Source organism: Sphaerodactylus townsendi, linkage group LG14, assembly GCF_021028975.2.
Source record: "Sphaerodactylus townsendi isolate TG3544 linkage group LG14, MPM_Stown_v2.3, whole genome shotgun sequence".
Lineage (NCBI taxonomy): Eukaryota > Metazoa > Chordata > Lepidosauria > Squamata > Sphaerodactylidae > Sphaerodactylus > Sphaerodactylus townsendi.
In genome coordinates, this window is record NC_059438.1 from 20,743,219 (window position 1) to 20,762,342 (window position 19,124).

Consider the following 19,124-nt stretch of genomic DNA (forward strand, 5'->3'; position numbering starts at 1 on the left):
TAGAGGTGATTAATTCTTAGGATCACCATAAGCAGCTTGCCACACATCAACATGCTGGGCTATTCAGGCTGCTAAGAAACAGCTGCCCCTCTGGAATTATTACTGTGGGAAGTTTTGGAGCTTAGCCAGACTTCACCAGCAGCGTATTTGTTCACTCACTGCAAGATTCAAGTCTCGAATCTTGTTTTGTAGATGGCAGTTCTGAACATGGTTCTCTGTTATGTTCTTGGCTGTCACTTTGGAAGCTGTTGTGTATTTCCAACAAGCTTTCCATACTGGCAAAGGAGACTTTGAGGAACTGTGTGGCACGGTCTCCCGAAGGAGCCTTTGCCATGTACACTTTACAAATAGGAGCCCCAATAACAGAAGGCAGTGGCTTAAGTAGGCTTCCATGCTAGGGGAATAATGGAATTGGCTGTGAAGGGAACTTTTCCTTTTGCAGGAAATAGAAGCTTCTGATGAATGGATTTGGTGGATACTCTACATTTCTGGGTCATCTTCTGCATGTGTGGGAGCATTCAGCTTTTTAGCATTGCAATCTCCCAAGGAAAAAGTAATTTTTAGAAAGCAGCCACTGCCCTTTCCTTCACACCTAAAGTAATGCATCTCTGGTGGGGCAATGGCAGCCTCCATCTTTAAAATCAATCAAGAAAACATCTTAGCACATCTGTGACTGCATAGAGGAAAACCACCTAATTTACTTGGGTATTCATTCACTGCTTTCCTGCCTGATGGGGAACCCTGAGTGGTGTTCAACACTGTCCTACCCTCATCCATTTTATCCTTTCAACAATGAGCCTCTGAGGGAGGTTAAGGCTGAAAAAGACTTTTAAAAAATTATTCCTGTTCTAAGAAGACGTTGTGGAGTGGCAAGGCTGACCAGTGCAGTAAAACAATTCAGTGCTCAGAAGCTAATTCTCAGAATTCTGGGGCACTGGCGCTGCATCTGCAGATCTTGAGAAAGGAAAGCAGCTCGACAGAAATAGAGGTTCTTGCAAGCCCTTGGGCAGTGTGTAACGTCCCCGTTTCCTCCCAAGGCTGGGCTTCTTCCTCTTCCCCTCTGTGCCTGTACGGCTTTGACTCACTCTGGGAGCAGCAGGAACTTTGCGGTGATGTCAAGCTTCAGGCAGGGAAATGTGGGAGGAGGGATGATGCTCAGCTGGCTGACTAGAAACTCTCCCTGTATTGGGCTTAGAGGTTCAGCAGCCAACTGGTGCTCCAGGATTCACTCTTCAGGACAGGGGATGCCCTGAGTTCAGCTTCAGGATGAGAAGAAAACGCAGAGGTAAAGTTCCTGTGGCTTTCTCTCTGCCTGACTTCCAGGCCAGCGTGAACAGGGTTTCTAAGGCAGGATTATTTGGGGGGAAAAGAATATAGTGGACAAAGGTTTTGACTTTTAAAGCCAGGTAATCTTGGTCTCACCCCTGTTCTGAAATCAGGGGAGTGACCAGGAGCACACAGATCTCTCTTTCTGCTGCCTCTGTCCTCCATCACAAGAACCAGTGTCAGGTGGCGGTTGTACTAAACTAGGGTATGAGAGACCCAGGTTCAAAATCAAATCCTCACTCTGCCAGAAAAGTTTGCTGGGTGGCCTTGGACCAGTCACATACTCCCAGCTAGGATGAAGTGGAGAAGAGGAAAACAGTGAAAAATGGATTCCCTTGGTGGAAAATAAATTATTATTTTTTAAACTGTGGGGGAGGGGGAATACTGTCCTACAGTGCAAGATTATTGTAAGAATTGTTAAAATCTTGTACACATTTCAAGCATTCTGAAGTACTCTTACAATGCTGTGAATTGTAATTTGGGAGGCAGCCCAGCTTTCCATGATGTTCGTCACAGGTGGGGGGAACTTAGGTGGTGGAGGGGCTCTCATGTGTATTCTAAGCTGCTTATATCACAGTGGCAAGGAGGTTTTGAAGAGAAATAATAGAGGGGCGAGTGATGCTCTTAAAGAAGTGCTAAGCAGTCCTTGTTCATTCCTTGTTTCTGTCCATTTTGAAGCATGGTGCAAAGCTTTTAATTGCCCTTAAAAGTTGTGCCCTCTTGCAAACTGTTCAGCTTCTACCCTAAAGTGCTCAGTTCCTCAGCATAATAGATTGTGGCTATGGTGTAATAATTTGCTTCGACCTTCTCCTCCTGTTATTTTATATGGTTATGTACAATAATGCCCTGGTTGTCTCTTGCCATTTCCCGCCTTTATTTTTGTATGCTTTTTTGTGAGATTTTAAAAATAACCAAACAAGAGGACTCGTGCTGCCGCAACTGTGGTGCAGAGTAAATCCAGAGCTGCAAGCACTCTCTGTGCACTGGATAGCTTCTGGAGCTTCCACCCTGTGTCAGGTTACCTTCCTCCTACCTGCCATACTCTGGCTAAAGACTTTATGTAGCGTCTTGTTGTTCTGCTTCCTTAAAGTCTCGCATGCTGGTGGAGACTGGTTGGGCACTCATTCCTGCCGGTTACCAAGTGCCGGGCGGGATGATTGACATAGCCACAAAGCAGGTCATTGCGAACGGGCAGTCATTGGCATGTGGTAAGAAGGGGGTGTGACTGCCCAGAGATGCTTACTTAGGAGGATGCAGAGGAGTACAATGACAGTGGGCTAAATGGGAGTCAGCAGTTCTGTGCAAATAGGATGGAACTGTGTTGATTACCGCTGGGCTGTCATGGTGGCAGCCGCATGATCATGGAGATAAGGCAGTAGAGTTGAACAGGATGCCAGCGAGGCTGAGCTTGTCGCCTGGAGCCCTGTTCACATGTTGCAGTGAATTTATGTGCATCCTGAATGTGCGTTATGTGTATCTGTTTGTATGAGAGAACCAATGCGCATTTGCTTTACAAATGAAACTGAGGACCAGTATGTAGAGAAACACGGGGTTTATATTGTGTGCTCAACTGTGCATGCTCAACACACATCTTAAGAGAAGTCAAATGTTTGTGGCTTGGTAGATGCTGAAACAACTACAAGGTTTATCAAAGAAAAAGAAAAGCTGAACTATCTCTGTAACTGACATTCTTGGAAATCTGTAAATAAACATTCCATCTTTATTTGCTTGTCAATAAGCTTCAAGGAATCATTTGAGATTCCAGCCTGATAAGAGCAATCAGTTTATGAGAGAGGAAAGTAAAATCACCTCACAGAGCTATCAACATTCCAGTGAAAGTGGCAGTTGGAATAAGTCGGTTAGGATCTCCTGAAGAGCTTTAGGTATGTGCCCGCTTGCTCTGCGCCTAGGCCGAGAGGTGGCTTAGGGCAGTGAACTTATTACACGTGGTCAATGCAAACATAAGCTGATTCCGCATGGGCCAAAAACAGCAATGTGAAAACAGTGTGAAAATGGTGTAAAAGGGTTTAAAATGGTGTAAAAGGGTTTATACTGTTTTCACACTGTTTTCACACCGCTTCGTTTTGGCCCATGCGGAATCAGCCATAGACTGTGGTATTAAGTAGAGAATTCAACTGCAAATTTCACCTCTTATCATTTCTGCTATTCACTGGATTGGGGTGGGGATCAAGCTTCTAGTCCAGTGGTTCTCAACCTTCCTAATACCGCGACCCTTTAATACAGTTCCCCATGTTGTGGTGACCCCCAACCATAAAATTATTTGTGTCTTGGTTCCTAAGACCATCGGAAATATGTGTTTTCCGATGGTCTTAGGCAACCCCTGTGAAAGGGTCGTTCGACCCCCAAAGGGGTCGTGACCCACAGGTTGAGAACCGCTGTTCTAGTCCTTAGAATTTTGAGCAATAATTCCTGGGTTTCATACGGCAGGGAAAGGGGTGGGGTGCCTGTATCCTTGGCTCTGCTGATCACTGCAAAACAGATTGTGAAGCTGGAAATTTTTTTAGATGAGGCCCATCAACAGAAGCCCAGTTGGGTAGCATTGACTAGTAGTTGGTGCCATGTGATCAGCTTTGTAATTTTACAGACTTGCATGTAGGTCTACAGCTCTTGACCTTACCAAGAAGAATTGCTATACCCAAATGACACAAATTCTTAAACTTAAGGTGCAAAGTGCTATTTATTAAAGTGCTGAAGAGAAGAGTGCAGTTGAGCATGTTAACATGTTAATTTTTTAAAAACAAATCAGCGTCAGAAGAGATAGTAGGTAAGAATACATATGTGGGCTACATAGAGTTTGAGCTTGTTAATATCTAAACAATAATACTTTTGACAATTTCAGCAGATGTTTTAAAAGAAATTTACACCCCTCCTCTCCTGTCTGCATCTTTTTCTCTCTCCCTCTTTTCCATCCACACTTTTAAAATACTGAAAATGCAATCTAATGAAGAGTTCTGAGGAACAGCGTGTTCATAATTTTGTCACCTTTTGACTAGCTCTAACAAAAAGGTATTATGCTATAGTGCATTCAGGCTTTTTCCATGGACCAGCATAGCTACCAACAGTATTTATCTGTTTTCTAAAACACTGCATCACCAAGGAGGGGAAGGCATCTTCCAAGAAAATGCCTGCCACAATCCATGCATGCCTCATCTACCGGCAGAGTTTTGTTTTGTTTGTTTCAAAACTCTTTACATAAATCTGATTGAGAAAGGTTTTACTGAACTGGACGACATCCTGCTTACAATCCCTTGATTCTAGAAATCATGGAGTTCAGTTTGTCTTTGTGCAAAGTTGTGGCATCATGGTTAAGAGTGGTGGTCTCTGATCTGGAGAACTGGGTTTGATTCCCCGCTCCTCCACATGAGCACCGGACTCTTATTTGGTGAACTGGATTTGTTTCCCTGCTCCTACACATGTAGCCTGCTAGGTGATCATGGGCTAGTCTCAGTTCTCTCAGGCCAACCTACTTCACAAAGTGGCTGCAGTGTGGGGAAGAAGGGAAAGGGTTTGTAAGTCACTTTGAGACTCCTTGCTGGAGAAAAAGGTAGGGTTTATAAACCCAAACTCCTCCTCCTCCTCCTCCTCCTCGCTTTTTATAGTTTGCTTTTGGATGGCAAACATTTCACCTGCTGCCTTAAATAGCACATCTCTCTTGCTCCTGCCAGATGTTTGACTGACCTTTCTTGTTCATCTACCTCCAGCGGTCTATTTACCTTTCTTGGTTTGTTTTGCTGCCTGTTTTTGGAGGTGAGCAGGGCTCCAGCGGGGTCAACAGGAGGCCTTCAAAAACGAGGCAGGTGGGAAAGTCCTCCTTGCTCTGTAGCACTCTGCCCCTCCTCCCGCGCCTCTCTCTTTGCAACTGTTCTCTTCCCGGTTGGTTTTGGAGCTGATCGCTTTAAAGTTTCCTCCCACGGTTTTTCCATTTTAAATTGCTACTTACTGATAATGAGAACCCAGAAATAAACACGGACAAATGCTAGTGCAGCTGACCAGGTCTTGGCAGGGACTCACACAAAGGCCGGCTGGCTTTCTTGCAAGGAGGGCTCGAGCCACCTTCCAGCTCTGCTTGAAAGAAAGCCCAGCTAGCTTCTCTGCTGCAGAATTGTCATTTGTCCCTTGCTGATTACCACATGTGTGAAATTCTTCACAAAAGGGGAGATAACAAGGCTCTCCCAGAGCTTTTTGTCTTATGCGGATAAGGGAAAGCCATTCCACACGACAGTCGAGCAGAGTTAAAGCGTGACCATCTAGGGTGGCTTGAGCCATTGTGTGGTTAAGAACAGGTGGATTCTAATCTGGAGAACCAGGTTTGATTCCCCACTCCTCCACCTGAGTGGCAGAGGCTTATCTAGTGAACCAGATGTGTTTCCACACTCCTACATTCCTGCTGGGTGACCTTGGGCTAGTCACCGTTCTAGGGAACTCTCTCAGCCCCACCTACCTCACAAGGTGTCTATTGTGGGGAGAGGAAGGGAAAGGCGCTTGTAAGCCACCTTGAGTCTCCTTACAGGAGAGAAAGGTGGGGTAGAAATCCAAACTCCTCCTCCTTCTCCTCTTCTCCCTCCTCTTCTTCTTGTTGTTGTTCTAGAAACTTGCGTTTCAGAGGCCCTATGTGTTTTTCAGAGCAAGAGACAGCGCTATCCCATCCAATGACTAACCAGGGACAACCCTGCTTAGCTTCTGAGATCCAACAAGGTCAGGCCATCCAGGGCTATCCAGGTCAGGGCATGTGGAGCTAGGGCAGCCAAAGATGATTCTTATCCAGAAAGCCCAAGCTTTAATAATTCTCCAAATGGTACCTTGCCAAGCTTCAGTCCACGTGTGATCTTTCAACTGTGACTGCGTTTACATATCATTAAGTATTGCTCTACGTAATGCCATAAGTAATGGTTTAAAGCTAGATCAGCTTGTCCACACAGGATAATCCAATTGCTAACGACACAGTGCAATGGTAGCAGGTTATTCAACAGTTTGTGGAATGGGGTCTGTGTTTGCATAGTTATCACTAAAAGTTTGTCCCAGTATTTACTCTGCCGTGTGGCAACTTAAAGGGGGCGGGCTTTGGGGCGGTTTGCCCCATGAACAAAAAGTGGAGCCCTTAATTCGCTGTTAGAACCCAGATTTTATTCTCAGGGCAGCTTCTTTTGCATTGCTGCTCATTAGACAGAAACTTTTTGCATTGTCACATTTTGGATAGCCTTCTGCTTCCTGCAGACATCCTGTGGCTGAATATCTCATTGTCATTTTGGGAGCAGGTATTCTTGTTAGGGCAGCAACTGAAATTTTAAAAAAGGATATTGTTTTTATCTATCAGGTAGTTCGGAGAGGTATGTCACTGTTAACACTTCTTTGGTGCCCTGGTATGCAAAATGTGCAAGCAACATTGAAAAGAACTTTTCATGCAAGATACTAACAGTGGGATAGAGTAGTGATGTAGAGGGTAGCCCTGGCTCTGTGTAACTTGTAGTCTTGCATGCATATGACTCAAGTGCAGCATTCAGCGTCTAAGCCCTTAACATTATAAAAGTTGCTTCCAGTCCTTATGGTTGTAGAACTGATACTTTGAAGTTATAGAACTGATATTTCTTCCAGTCCTTATGTTATAGAACTGATACTAGTGTGGGCAGTGTGTGTGAATTTCAGACACCTGGGCGGTGGGCGGAAATGACAACTGTGTAGGATGGCTAGAGAAGAAACTTGCAAAATATAAACAGGAGAAATAGGATTTGAAATTTAGAGGCATTTCCTTCTGTTTTAAAGGAACTGGTAGTTTGGGAACATTACTCTGAAACTGCATGACTTTAGTTTATTCTAGCAGCGCTTAGAGAGTGCTGTACAAGACATTTTTGTTGCCATCAATATTAAAGTTGGTTGAAGTCATTCCTCATTCTATTAGTCTGTCTGTGGACCCAGAAATATCTTATGTGAATTTTTGGATATGACACAGTCAGTGATAGGAAGCTGGCCATGGTGTAATGGCTATGGGTGTGAGTGATGGGCCAGAAAGTCCCCCGCTGTAAATCTCACCTTTTCAGTAGATTCCCAGGAGATGTGCTTAGGTACTCTTTAGATTCTGACCAGATGCTTAGCTTTTGCAAAGTAGTATCCTGTGTCCTCCAACCACATTCTTGGAATCCTCTGGACATTCTAAAGTGTTAGAAAAATGTAAGCAAGAGGGGTTGCATTAATTCCTCTTCATCTTGCTTCTCCTCTACATTTCTGAGGGTACAGTATATAATTTGTTCCTTCTGCCTTTTATCCTCTCAACAGCCTTGTAAGGTAGTTTAGGATGAAAGAGAGAGAGACTTGCCCAAGGTCACCCAGAGAACATTAATGGCAAAGCGGGGATTTGCATCCAGGCCTGCAGATTCTAGTGTGTCGCATAATGGAATACACCCCTCCCCCCAATTCTGCAGATGTTTCTGAACAAAAGGCAGCATTTTTCATTGGGGAAAACTGGGTGAGTTGGCTACACTTTTTGTCTACACTGACTACACCAAGTATGGTACGGTGTTCTGTGTCACGCTTCCACCTTCAGAGGTTGTTGGTCCTCTTCCCATTTTACAGATGGGAACAGAAACAAAGACAGGGTGATTTGCTGATAGGGGGATGTCACCGGAACTGGTGGTTTGGATCATCCTCTTCTGAACAACTGAACACTCTGGGCCACGATTTAGCATTAGAGATTGGAACTCTCCCGTGCTTTGGGAGTGGGACTCTATTGCAATGGGCTTCAGATAACAAAGTAGCCAGAAAAAGGCGGTACAATTCTTGTTTAGCATGGCAGGAAGAGCCCTTCCCAGACCCCTTCAGCTCACACCCTCCTTGGAGGTACTGGAAGCATACAGCAATCACTTCCTCCGATTGTTGCCGCTTTTCCTTTCTGGGTTGCCCCTTTCGTTGTGTGCCTGTTTGGCCTGTAAAGCTCTTGCCAAGGATTTCTTCAAAACAGAGCCTTTCTGTTGTTGTTGTTTTAATTCCACTTCCTCTTACTAAATGAAGATTTGCCATCCCTCTCAGTTTATTTCTTTGGCTTTTGGGAAAAGACCAGCGATGCCTTCAATTCAAGTCCAGGGTGATGCTGTTTCAAAGAAGCTTAGCTTTTGTTAACGGGGATAAACTATGCTAATGAAGTGTATGTCTCACTCAACTACCCTTCTCCAGAAATTGCATGCCGTTCTGCTTTGCTTTCCTATCGTGTCATGGCAAGTCTTGGAAAAATCTCTGGTAGTGTTGCTCACCAGTGAAATTTGAGATGCTGCAGGGTGAATCCTGTCAGCCTCTTCGTATAATTTGAGCTTGTGGGCAGGCAGGGAAAACCCGATACAAACGGGAGTTAATGAGGGGAACAGAGAATCTTGGTGGTAACAACCTCCCGTTGCTTTTATTTGTTGCTGCGGCATCTCTGAGGATTAGTGGTTACTGAGCCTTGCGTGTTCCTAGAGGGGCATCGTCTTGCGGCTCGTTGCCATGACAGCAGACTCAAGTTGTGGCTTTTGGCTAGCTGTGAGGTAGCCAGACTTTCCAAAATTCAAATCTGAGCCATTTCTAGGGACCAAACGACATGCCATATTTTATCCTTGAAACGCATGAAGGATCATTTGGGCCCTAAAAAGCTGCCATGAAGGATACATAAAGATTAAAACCCTGATTCTACAGTAAAGGGTTTTTTACACTGCTTCTACATAATCTCGATTAAAACAACTGGTTATCCAAGATGGCCTGAACTATTGTTTGTTTGTTTGTTTATTTGTTTGGGGGAGGGGGGGAAATAACCATACAATACCTGTTTCATCACTCCCCCCTCCCACTTTAGGTGGACCATTTTTTATCTGGGAAGCATGAGGAAGGAGATAGTTTCAAGTGGGTAGCTGTGTTGGTCTGTAGTGGAAGAACAAGATTTGAGTTTATTACCACTTTAAGACTGGTAACATTTCCAGAGTATAAACTTTCAAGACTCAAAGCTTCCTTCGTCAGAAGGAGAGTTCGCCTCCTCTTCCTCAGTACTATGGACTCCAAAATGTAGTGGTTAAGAGCAGGTGGATCCTAATCTGGAGAACCCGGGGTTTGATTCCCCACTCCTCCACCTGAGTGGCAGAGGCTTATCTGGTAAACCAGATGTATTTCCGCACTCCTACGTTCCTGCTGGGTCACCTTGGGCTAGTCACAGTTCTCTCACAACTCTCTCAGCCTCACCTACCTCACAAGGTGTCTGTTGTGGGGAGAGGAAGGGAAAGGAGCTTGTAAGCCACCTTGAGTCTCCAATACAGGAGAGAAAGGTGGGATATAAATCCAAACTACTACTCCTCTTCTTCTGATCCAGCATGCCCTTGCTCTAAATGGCTGGACTGTCACAGCCACACAACATTAATGAATGTTTTGCAGAATGGATTATACTATTTCAGATCGTTGGGAGGGCCATAATTGTTGCCTACTCATCATGACAGAGCTCTAACCTTTCTCTCTGATTTGCTAGTTTTTTTTCTTTTACTTTGAAGGATTGACTTGGCAAACAGCTGATACTATTGTGTACAGAATATCGTATCTGTTTGCTTTGTTTATTATTTTGCTGTCATTGCATTGTTTTCTACTTATGTAATATTTTCCGCATTGTTGAAGATTTCTGTAATCCTATTTCTATTGCATTACTTACTAGATGTCTCAACTGACTGATTGCTTTACACTGTGTAATTTGTTTTGAGTCTCAGTGACAAAGGCAAGTCTATAAATAATGCAAACAAATAAAGAGAAGGCTCTAAGACAGCCTTGCTACTCCAGTTCTTTTGCATGGGTAGACGTCTCAGACTCCTTGGTGTTGATGACTCCATATTCCAGAACTGCCCCTGTTCTTCAGACAAAAAGCAATTGCCGGGGGAGCGGGGGTACAGCGTCTTCTTGTCTCTGCCTGTGTGTCCCCATTCCATAGGGTTGCCCTTTCTCTGCCTTGCCAAAGAGTTTTTCCAGGCAAGCCAAGTATCCGCGAATAAACATACTTTGCTGGTTTGTCTGCATTTGTGATGAGCGATGCCTGTTTATTCCACCTTCCCGGTTTTGTTTGCACCTCCAAGGGATGGTTTTGTGTTGTGCTTTAATTGAGTAGTCTTTAGGTTAGCGCTGACTTAATTAAAATGCTGTGAGAACTGATGGCAAGAAGAATTGAATGATGGGAAAGGGATTGGGAGAATCAGAGTCCAGCTGGTGCAAATTCCAATTCTCAAACAGATGGGAAAACCAGGATGGCGTTAGGAGCACCCTGAGAGGGGAGATATCAGTGCAGAACATTTAATGTTCATGGGTGAAATGGAGGATAGAAGGGTGGATAAAAAATATAGTTATATGTATAAAATAATTATTAAAGCAGCCCATGCAACAATAGTTTTGGGCTGGAAAGAAAAGAAAAAATGGACAATTCAGAAATGGTTGGAATATATCTGGGAACAAGTGACACTAGATATTTTCGATATAATAACAACAAAAATAAATTGTGGCAAGGTAAACAGAATGAAATTTTGAAGATATGGACAACATATGTGGACTGGATGAAAGAAGCTCGAGTCAATGAAGAAATATGAGAGAAGAGGCTACATGAAGAAATATGGGAGAAGAGAATGAACTTACTGCTGTTTGTGTGATAAAATTATGAAGAAGATGTAACGGGGGAAGGGAAAAAAGGGGGAAAATGTATTGTGTGAAAATGTATGATGAAGGATACTTGTATAAAATGTAAAATTCAAATGATACAATAAAAAATTTAAAAACAAACAGCAGGCATTGGAACCTTGGTCGGTCAGATACAACCCTAGGCCCACAGCTGCCGGGAGCAGGGAACAAGCAGCCCTCTATCCTGACCTTTCTAACAAATGGCATCCAAATTAAATGTCATAAAAAGGGGAAAGCCTTTTCACAATGCAATTCTTGGCTTCATGGAATAGTCACCAATATTTAACCAAAGCTAAATAACAATTGACCACGGTTGAGCAATATTTGACTTGAAATTCACTGGAATTCTCCTGTTTTCATCCTGTGATGGGGGAACCTGATACCACTGCTGGTTTTATATTTAACAATTCTTGAGTTGATTTCGGTGTGTCATAGGGTGGCTAAATGTGCCCACCTCTAAAGTCTGGAAAGAAAACTCCCAAAGATTCCTTTTTATCTGTCCCCTGTCCACTTCCTTGCACATGTCATTAAACACAAACAGGGAAATGTTATGAAATGGCCTATAGTATCAACTCTGTTCCTGCCTAATGGCCTTTCCCTGTGAGCAGGGAGCTGGCTCACCTGTCATAGTGTGCTGGCAGTACTTCCTGGACTCCCCGCCTCTGCTGTTAGCAGTACCAGTTGCTGATTATCTTTGAAATGCTAGGAATGTGAGAGTGGAGCCCTGCCCCTCAGGGAAAGGGAAATACTTGCGATACAGAGTATCCCTTCAGAATTCTGTACAGTTTCTACGCTCCAAAGACCTGGGTGGATTTGACGTACCCTCTGAGCGCATCCCCTTGGTGAGTGTTTCTCATCTCATCCACGTTAAGCTTCTGTGTTCTGCAGTCCCAAGAATTTTGCTTTGCATTTTCTGGACTGGGATTGGCCGACATCCTGTAAAGAATCTTGTGTTTGTCTGAAAAGGCTGTGAATGAGATCATTGATAACTGGTCTCCTTACTGCTTTTCCCTTGGCAATGGCATCTTGGCACTGGCCGGGTGACTGTGGCACTGCTCTTCCTGATAGGACCAACCAACTGAATTGTGCTGGCTTGGCCCTGGCACCCTCACCTGCCATCTGTAAATACCTGCTGAGAGTCAGTGGGTAGGTGTGGCAGGACACCTCTCTGCAGTCTGATTAAAGAGTGGCAACAGAGGGCCATCTGCGAGGACCCTGCTGGGATTATGGCTCTTCATAATTTCAATTGTGCCCAGTTTCCCTAGACTCCGACTGAGACTGACCCGTTTTATTGTTTATTATGTCTCTCCCCCTTTTATAGTTTTAAAGTTTTTATTCTTCGTTAGTATTTATGCTTTTATTCTGTTTCTTTTATTCCCTCCCCCAATACCTTTTGTGCCCCTAGCTTCCTTTTTACCTGTAGGTTTTGCTTTTATTCCTTTTAGATACATTTCTACAGTTTTACTATGTTTGACTCTGTAATATGTTTTATCGTTTACTGTATTTACCTTGTACAAAAATTGACTGATGGAGTCCGTCTTGAAGTTGGGATCTTATCACAAGGCTGGCTTCACGGGGACACCCAAGCACTGAAAATGCTGGGGGGAAGAATTAGGACTAATAAAAGGAAACACTTCTTCACGCAACGTGTGATTGGTGTTTGGAATATGCTGCCACAGGAGGTGGTGATGGCCACTCACCTGGATAGCTTTAAAAAGGGCTTGGACAGATTTATGGAGGAGAAGTCAATCTATGGCTACCAATCTTGATCCTCCTTGATCTCAGATTGCAAATACCTTAGCAGACCAGGTGCTCAGAAGCAGCAGCAGCAGCAGAAGGCCATTGCTTTCACATCCTGCATATGAGCTCCCAAAGGCACCTGGTGGGCCACTGCGAGTAGCAGAATGCTGGACTAGATGGACTCTGGTCTGATCCAGCAGGCTAGTTTCTTATGTTCTTATGTTCTTATGTTCTGAACTGTGTGGCATTTTTGACTGTGAAGAAACCTCAGTCCTAGCTTCCATGATGCTATTCTGAAGTGCTTGCGGCCTAAGAGCCATTGTGGTGGTGTTCAACTTGCCAAGATCCTCTGCTGAATAATGCTGCTGTTCCTATTGGCTGGTGCTGATGTTGTCTAGCTTAGGTTGGCCACTGTTCATGTCTGTGGGGTTTTGAGCACTCTTAAGGAGAGCTCAGGCTCCACTCTTGTTTTCCTCCACTGGGCTATAAGCTGTGAACTGGCGGACTGTACTATTGGCTATGAGTATATCAGTCTTGGTGAACGTTTGCCATTTGTGCTGTGGAGTCCTTTTGCCTCCTTCCCTCCCACAGGTACAGAAAAGCCATGCAGAGATAGGGACAAAACATTCTGAACCATACCTTTTAGCTGGATCTGTTATGTAAGCAAGATTGCAAACTTTGGAGTTCCCTAGAGCTCCTCTTCTGCAAGGATAAAGGGGTGTCCTCAATGATGTTCTGTTGCAGATTTTGCTAGATTCAAAGTAGCAGTTCCCTAAATAGCTGTGTGTTTTAGTGTGAGCGTTTACTGTGTATCAAGACTTTGTCTCCTGTGTACTGCCTTGCTCTAACCCTAGATTAGAGACTAATTCTTTGAGCCCCATGCAGGGAATTCTGTTCCATGTCTGCTGTAGTTCCATCAAACGGTGCCAAATCTTGCCAATGTATGAACAAATTTTTTTCCTTGGCCTCCATCCTTCCCTTTCCTCTGATCAGCCATCACGAGTCACTGTGTTTACTTGACAGGAAGAAGATGCCTCTCTTTAAAAAATTATACGCTCACAAAAGTTTTGTAGTGGATATCACTGTAACTTGTCTGTGAATATAAGATAATCCCCCACCTTTTTTTTCTCTGTATGTCTGGGAAAATAACCTTGGAATGAATTATGTAATATAGTGAGCTTTCTCTCATTTTGCTTTTCTGTAATCTTTCGCTTGGCCTTTTGTATAGGCATGTTTCGTTGGTTCTCCTTTGCAGATGGGCACGATCAGCAACTGGTGTTCGCACACGTTCTCTGAGGTGGTTCCCATCTTGTGGGACATCCTGCCTGAGAAGTTATATCATTCAGCAAAATATTCAGGAGGACATTCTTATGATTGAATCAGAGCTATATCTTTCATATGGGAATAGATCTATAGTCCACTGCAGTGATTGGTGGTGTTATCTGTTATTGTACGTATCGGCTGCTTTTTATTGCTATTGTCTTTATACCTTATATTTCCCCATTCTGTATTGATCACATGAAACCTCTACCTGAGTCGGTTTGCTGCTTTTATTGTTGCTCATGTGGTCTTTTAATTTTGTATTCGTTATCCTATTGCATTATTCATTGGATGTTCTGTTCTTTCATTAATAAAAATTAGTGTAACAGAATTAATGTAACAGAAAATTAATATAACAGAAAAAGAAAACGGAATCTTATCATCATTATAATTCTAAAGGCAGAGAGGAAACAAAATTGTACATATTATATTATGTGACAATCTTAAAACAGTTATCCATTTTGGCTATTTTTGATATCAATTAGAACAGTGCTAAATAAATTAATATACAGCATTGATGAATAGTTGTTTGCTATTATACATTTCCAGAGTTTTCCTCAGAATATATAGAAAATATAAACATCAATCATAATGGCAAATTCTCATAATTTATTTAATATAATTATTATTTCTTATGTCGTATGATTTCATTTTTGTCTCTCATTCTTTGTAATGTGCCTTGAGTTGTCTGTAAGAAAGGCAGACTATAAATCAGCAAAATAAATAAATAGGGCTTGTGGACAGGTTTTGTGCCTCGATGTATTGTGCGTGGCATGCTGTAATTATTTGGAACACATAAAAAGCCAGAACATTTATTAGGCACAGAACTTGGTGGTGGCAAATGGCACCAAGTCACAGCTGACTGGTGGCATCCTTGTAGGGTTTTCAAGAGAAGAGGTGAACAGAGGTGGTTTGCCGTTGCCTGTCTCTGTGTAGCAATCCTGGACTTCCTTGATGGTCTCCTATCCCAGTTCCAACCACAGATGACTCTACCTAGCTTCTGAGATCTGACAAGACTGGGCTAGCCTAGGCCATCCAGGTCAGAACGGTGCACAACTTAACTATTTACAAATCTCAGCCCTGAAAAACAAAAACTCCAACATTTCTTGTTCTTTATGGTTCCAAAGAAGGTGAAAGTGTATGTGAAACACAACTGCTGAAAACTTCTGAGGCTGAGTAGAATTGCCAGTGGTTAGGGCTTCAGTACCTTGCTTAAAGCTTTCTCTCCGACCACTAGAGCCACAGACGGAATCATTCAGCGACACTGTGTAAATTTTACAAGTTACAGAATTTCACTTGCTGTGGTGCAGAGTTAAGGGGAACAAAGCTCCAGCGTGGAGTGCCAAACCTGGGGAACAAGGCCGTGCTGAAAGTGCCATGTACCAAATAAATTAATTATGGAGACTCCTGCTTGCTCCACCCGTCAAACATTGCCTGTGGTTTCCACCTTAGTGCCAGCTGCTGCTCTTCTCCAGCAAGCATTTGTCCAGCTCAGCAGGAAATCTAGGTGCAGGCTGGAAGAGCTGGGGCTTGAGGCAACATACTTGGGGGCAGTCACGAGAAAGAGGGTAAGTGACTTTTAGCAGCTTCTGGCTCACCCATAGTTTGGTTACCAGTTCCACGCTGTGAGAAGTCAAAGAGATGTCTCAAGGACTGGCAGAGGACGAGCTTATCCCACCAGGGCACGACACACCGACTGCTTGTCAGTGTTCCAAGGGAGCTCAGCACCCTCCTGCCTCCGGACCTTCTTTGGTAGATCTCCAGCCCTTAGATAGGCATGGGGTTTCGAGGTTCATGGTCTTGTTGGAAAGGCTCCTCCGAGGTGAGTGTGAGCTGTTACGAAAACTCTGGCCAGTGTGTTCGTGTGTGGAGGGTACCCGAACGAAAGTATACTACTTTGAGCAATGAGCCGGCCTGTTAAAGATGTGGACTGAGGTTTAGTGGTGTTGTGTTTAGGGTTGGCCTAGGATCTGGGAGACCCAGGTTCGATTCCCCACTCTGCCAGAGAAGTTTGCTGAGTGACCTTAGGCAAGTCATACTGTCTCAGTCTAATCTACCTTACTCGGTGGCTGTGAGAATGAAGCGAAGGAGGGGAGGATGTTGTAAGCTGCTTTGGGGAGGGAGAAATGGAGTATAAATGAAGTAAATAATAAATAGATAAAATATTTATTTATTTATTTATTGGATTTATAGGCCGCCTCACCCCCAAAGGGCTCGAGGCGGCTCACAGTACAACTGTTTCCAATATATTGTGACGTAATAGACCAGGTGGACTTGAATTTATCGCCCATGACAGTAGCTGTGGCTGGATTTGGGACCAAATCTCAATTTGTTCAGCATTCTCCCCCTGGAATGTCCATTTATGTTCTTCCCTCTCCTCCATCTGTAGTAAAATGTTTGGGATTTAATGGAGAGTTTCCATTCTTCATGTGCTCTTAGCTTTCTTGTTTGTGTCTTATCATACTTTGTTGTAGTTTTAAAACAGTAGGACAAAATAAAAGATAAAGTGTTTACTCTGCAAGATAAGAGATGATAAAAATTAATACTAGAGAGGAAAATGAGCAGTTGCCTCTTGAATAATACTTTACCGGAAAGATCACCATCATAAAAGTGCTTTTATATTGAGGAAAGTTTTTTTGCTTTATTTAGCTGTGTTGTTTCTCTTTTCATTTGCAGTTTAAGTTCTTGTAAATGGCCTATATATAACTTTCTGTGTTCTATAAATATTGTAAACAAAGAACCCCCCTCCCTCCTAATCTGATTTCCTCACCAGGTTATTGTGAGGGTGAAACAGGGAAACCCGTTTCTAGGCAGCTCAATCTGAGGGGAAGGGTAGGATACCAATCCTATTCCATACATTTCTCAGAAATTGACATCCATTCCATGTGTTCTGTAGGAGGCTGGTTCTGAGCTGTTCCTTTGAAGGTTGGGGCTGCAGCACCTGCAACTCAAATTGTTGAGCACAAACTTGGACGGTTTTGGGGGCAGAATCCACTGATCATATCTTGTGTTGATTCTGGGATTCAGTGGTTGAGCCGTCTCTTTTGGGGTGTTGTTGAACTTCAAGGCATCTTAAGTCTGTTTGTGAATGTCAGCAGATGCTTGGACAGGAAATTAGTATTTGCCGAAGTACTGACTTGAGAGGCTATTTCTCTTCCTTTCCGCTGAACTGAGATAGCCAGGTGTGCTTCCTGGGAATTAGAACTGGCCTTTGCCTAGGACAGGGACTGCCAGCAGCAGGAAGAAGATTTGAAGGATAAATAGGAGGTTGTGATGGACTGCTGAATTAGGGGTTAATTTTAAAGCGCAGTTCTGGCACAGAAAGAGAATTTAAGGAGTTAAACCAGAGCTCCACCTGATTGGCTGGCTGGGACTTCAGCTGTCTATAAAACGCCAGAGGGTGGATGTTCATAGGAAGATAGCTTTGCTGCTCAGGGGGCTGTGTAGACAGTTTTAGTGAAGGACTGGGAACGGTCAGGCTGTGTGTGATACCTGACCCTCAGTCCAAAGGGAAACATCATCACAGAGGCAGTGCTTATAACACATGGAGGGCTTGCTTATAGGTCCCTGCAGAGAAAAACCTAGATATGGGACAGTGAAGTCTCTGAGGGTGTGTGCTAATTAATTAACAGACCCAGGAGTGGGTTTCAGGTGAGATACCTCAGAGCGTGCTCTGTAAAGTCCAGTGTGCCTATTCTTTAGTGAAAGGAGTTATTTGTCTAGATCTGTGAAAGAAAGATTTTCCCTGAAGAAAGTAGTTTTATAGAAATTATATCAAAACTGAGTCAAAGAACTATCTGTAGCAACTAAAAGATTTATCAAAGTATTCCTGCCAAAGAAAAAGAACAGCGTAACTATCTCTGTAACTTACATTCTTGTAATTCTGTAAATAAACGTTCCATCTTTATTTGCTTGTTAATGAGCCTCAAGGAATCTTTTGAGAGTGCCCAATCCAGCCTCATAAGAGCAGTCAGGAGGGGAAAGTAAAATCACCTCATACAGCTTTCAACATTCCATCAGAAGTGGCAATCGGAATAAGTCAGTTAGGATCTCCTGAAGAGCTTTTGGTGTGTGCCCGCTTGCTCTGCGCCTAAACCGCCTTTACCAGTGGTAACTTAGGGCAGTGATTCCATTGCAGAGGTATTCAAGCGAAAGTCTGCCAATAAAATGGGCACCTTGATATCATGGCAGGAAAGATTGGCCCGGGTTGTAACTCCAGAAGACGAGGGGTGACTCTTAGCTAGGAGTGACCTGGAAAGGGTTGTCATGGATCCATGACAGTTCAGCACCCTCGTCCCCCACTTTGTTAAGAGAGCTACGAGCAGGACTCTTCCCAGCAGAAGGCCTTAGGCATAGCTGTTACATGGCTCCCATATATGCTTCCCGCAAAACCAGCTTGGCGTGCCTGATTTCCACATGCACCAACACATTTCTGTCTGCTTAACTGCCTAGTCTTCAAGGCTTATCTCCCGTTCTAGCTTGTTAAAATGAACTCCTTTGATGAAGCTGCTGAAGCAGTTCATTATACTATGCCCATTGCAGAAATGTCAGGACTGGGAGTGTCTTATTCCCGGGATGCCTGGTTGTGTTGATGTCTGGTCTGGTTCAGACATGGTTTAGGCCGAATGTTTCTTTGTTTGCAAGACTCCATGCAGTTGGAAGGCTAGTGCCGCAGGGAGAAAAGTTCTGTCCTCTTTCTTTGTTGACAGTGCTGGTAGTCTATTTGCGAGGAGATTTAACTAGAAGGAGCATTCCAAAGCTTGTTTGTTTATCTTATCTATTTAATACCCTGCTTTTCTCCCCATGGGAGACCCCGAATCAGTTGGCAGTATGTTTAGTTCCTTCATTTATTTCATTTCTCGCAGAGGCATGAGACAGGTAATGCAATTATTGTTCTCCTCTGCTCATTTTATCTCACATCAACAACCCCATGAGGCACATGCATGGCAAACTGCTTTACACTGAATCAGACCATTGGTCTATCAAGGTCATTGTTGTCTACCTCAGACTGGCAGTAGCTCTCCAGAGTTTTAGGCTGAGGTCTTTCACATCATTTC

The 19,124-nt window shown here is 43.6% G+C and overlaps 1 protein-coding gene across 1 annotated transcript in view; it reads left to right on the plus strand.

Moving 5' to 3' along the window:
• Positions 1-1,190: 1,190 nt before the first annotated feature.
• RIPOR1 (RHO family interacting cell polarization regulator 1) overlaps positions 1,191-19,124 on the plus strand; it is a 47,565-nt gene continuing 29,631 nt past the window's right edge. Inside the window, exon 1 of the mRNA XM_048515906.1 lies at positions 1,191-1,285. Coding sequence (XP_048371863.1) covers positions 1,267-1,285 — 19 coding nt within the window. The 5' untranslated portion in view covers positions 1,191-1,266. The remainder of the gene's footprint in view (positions 1,286-19,124) is intronic.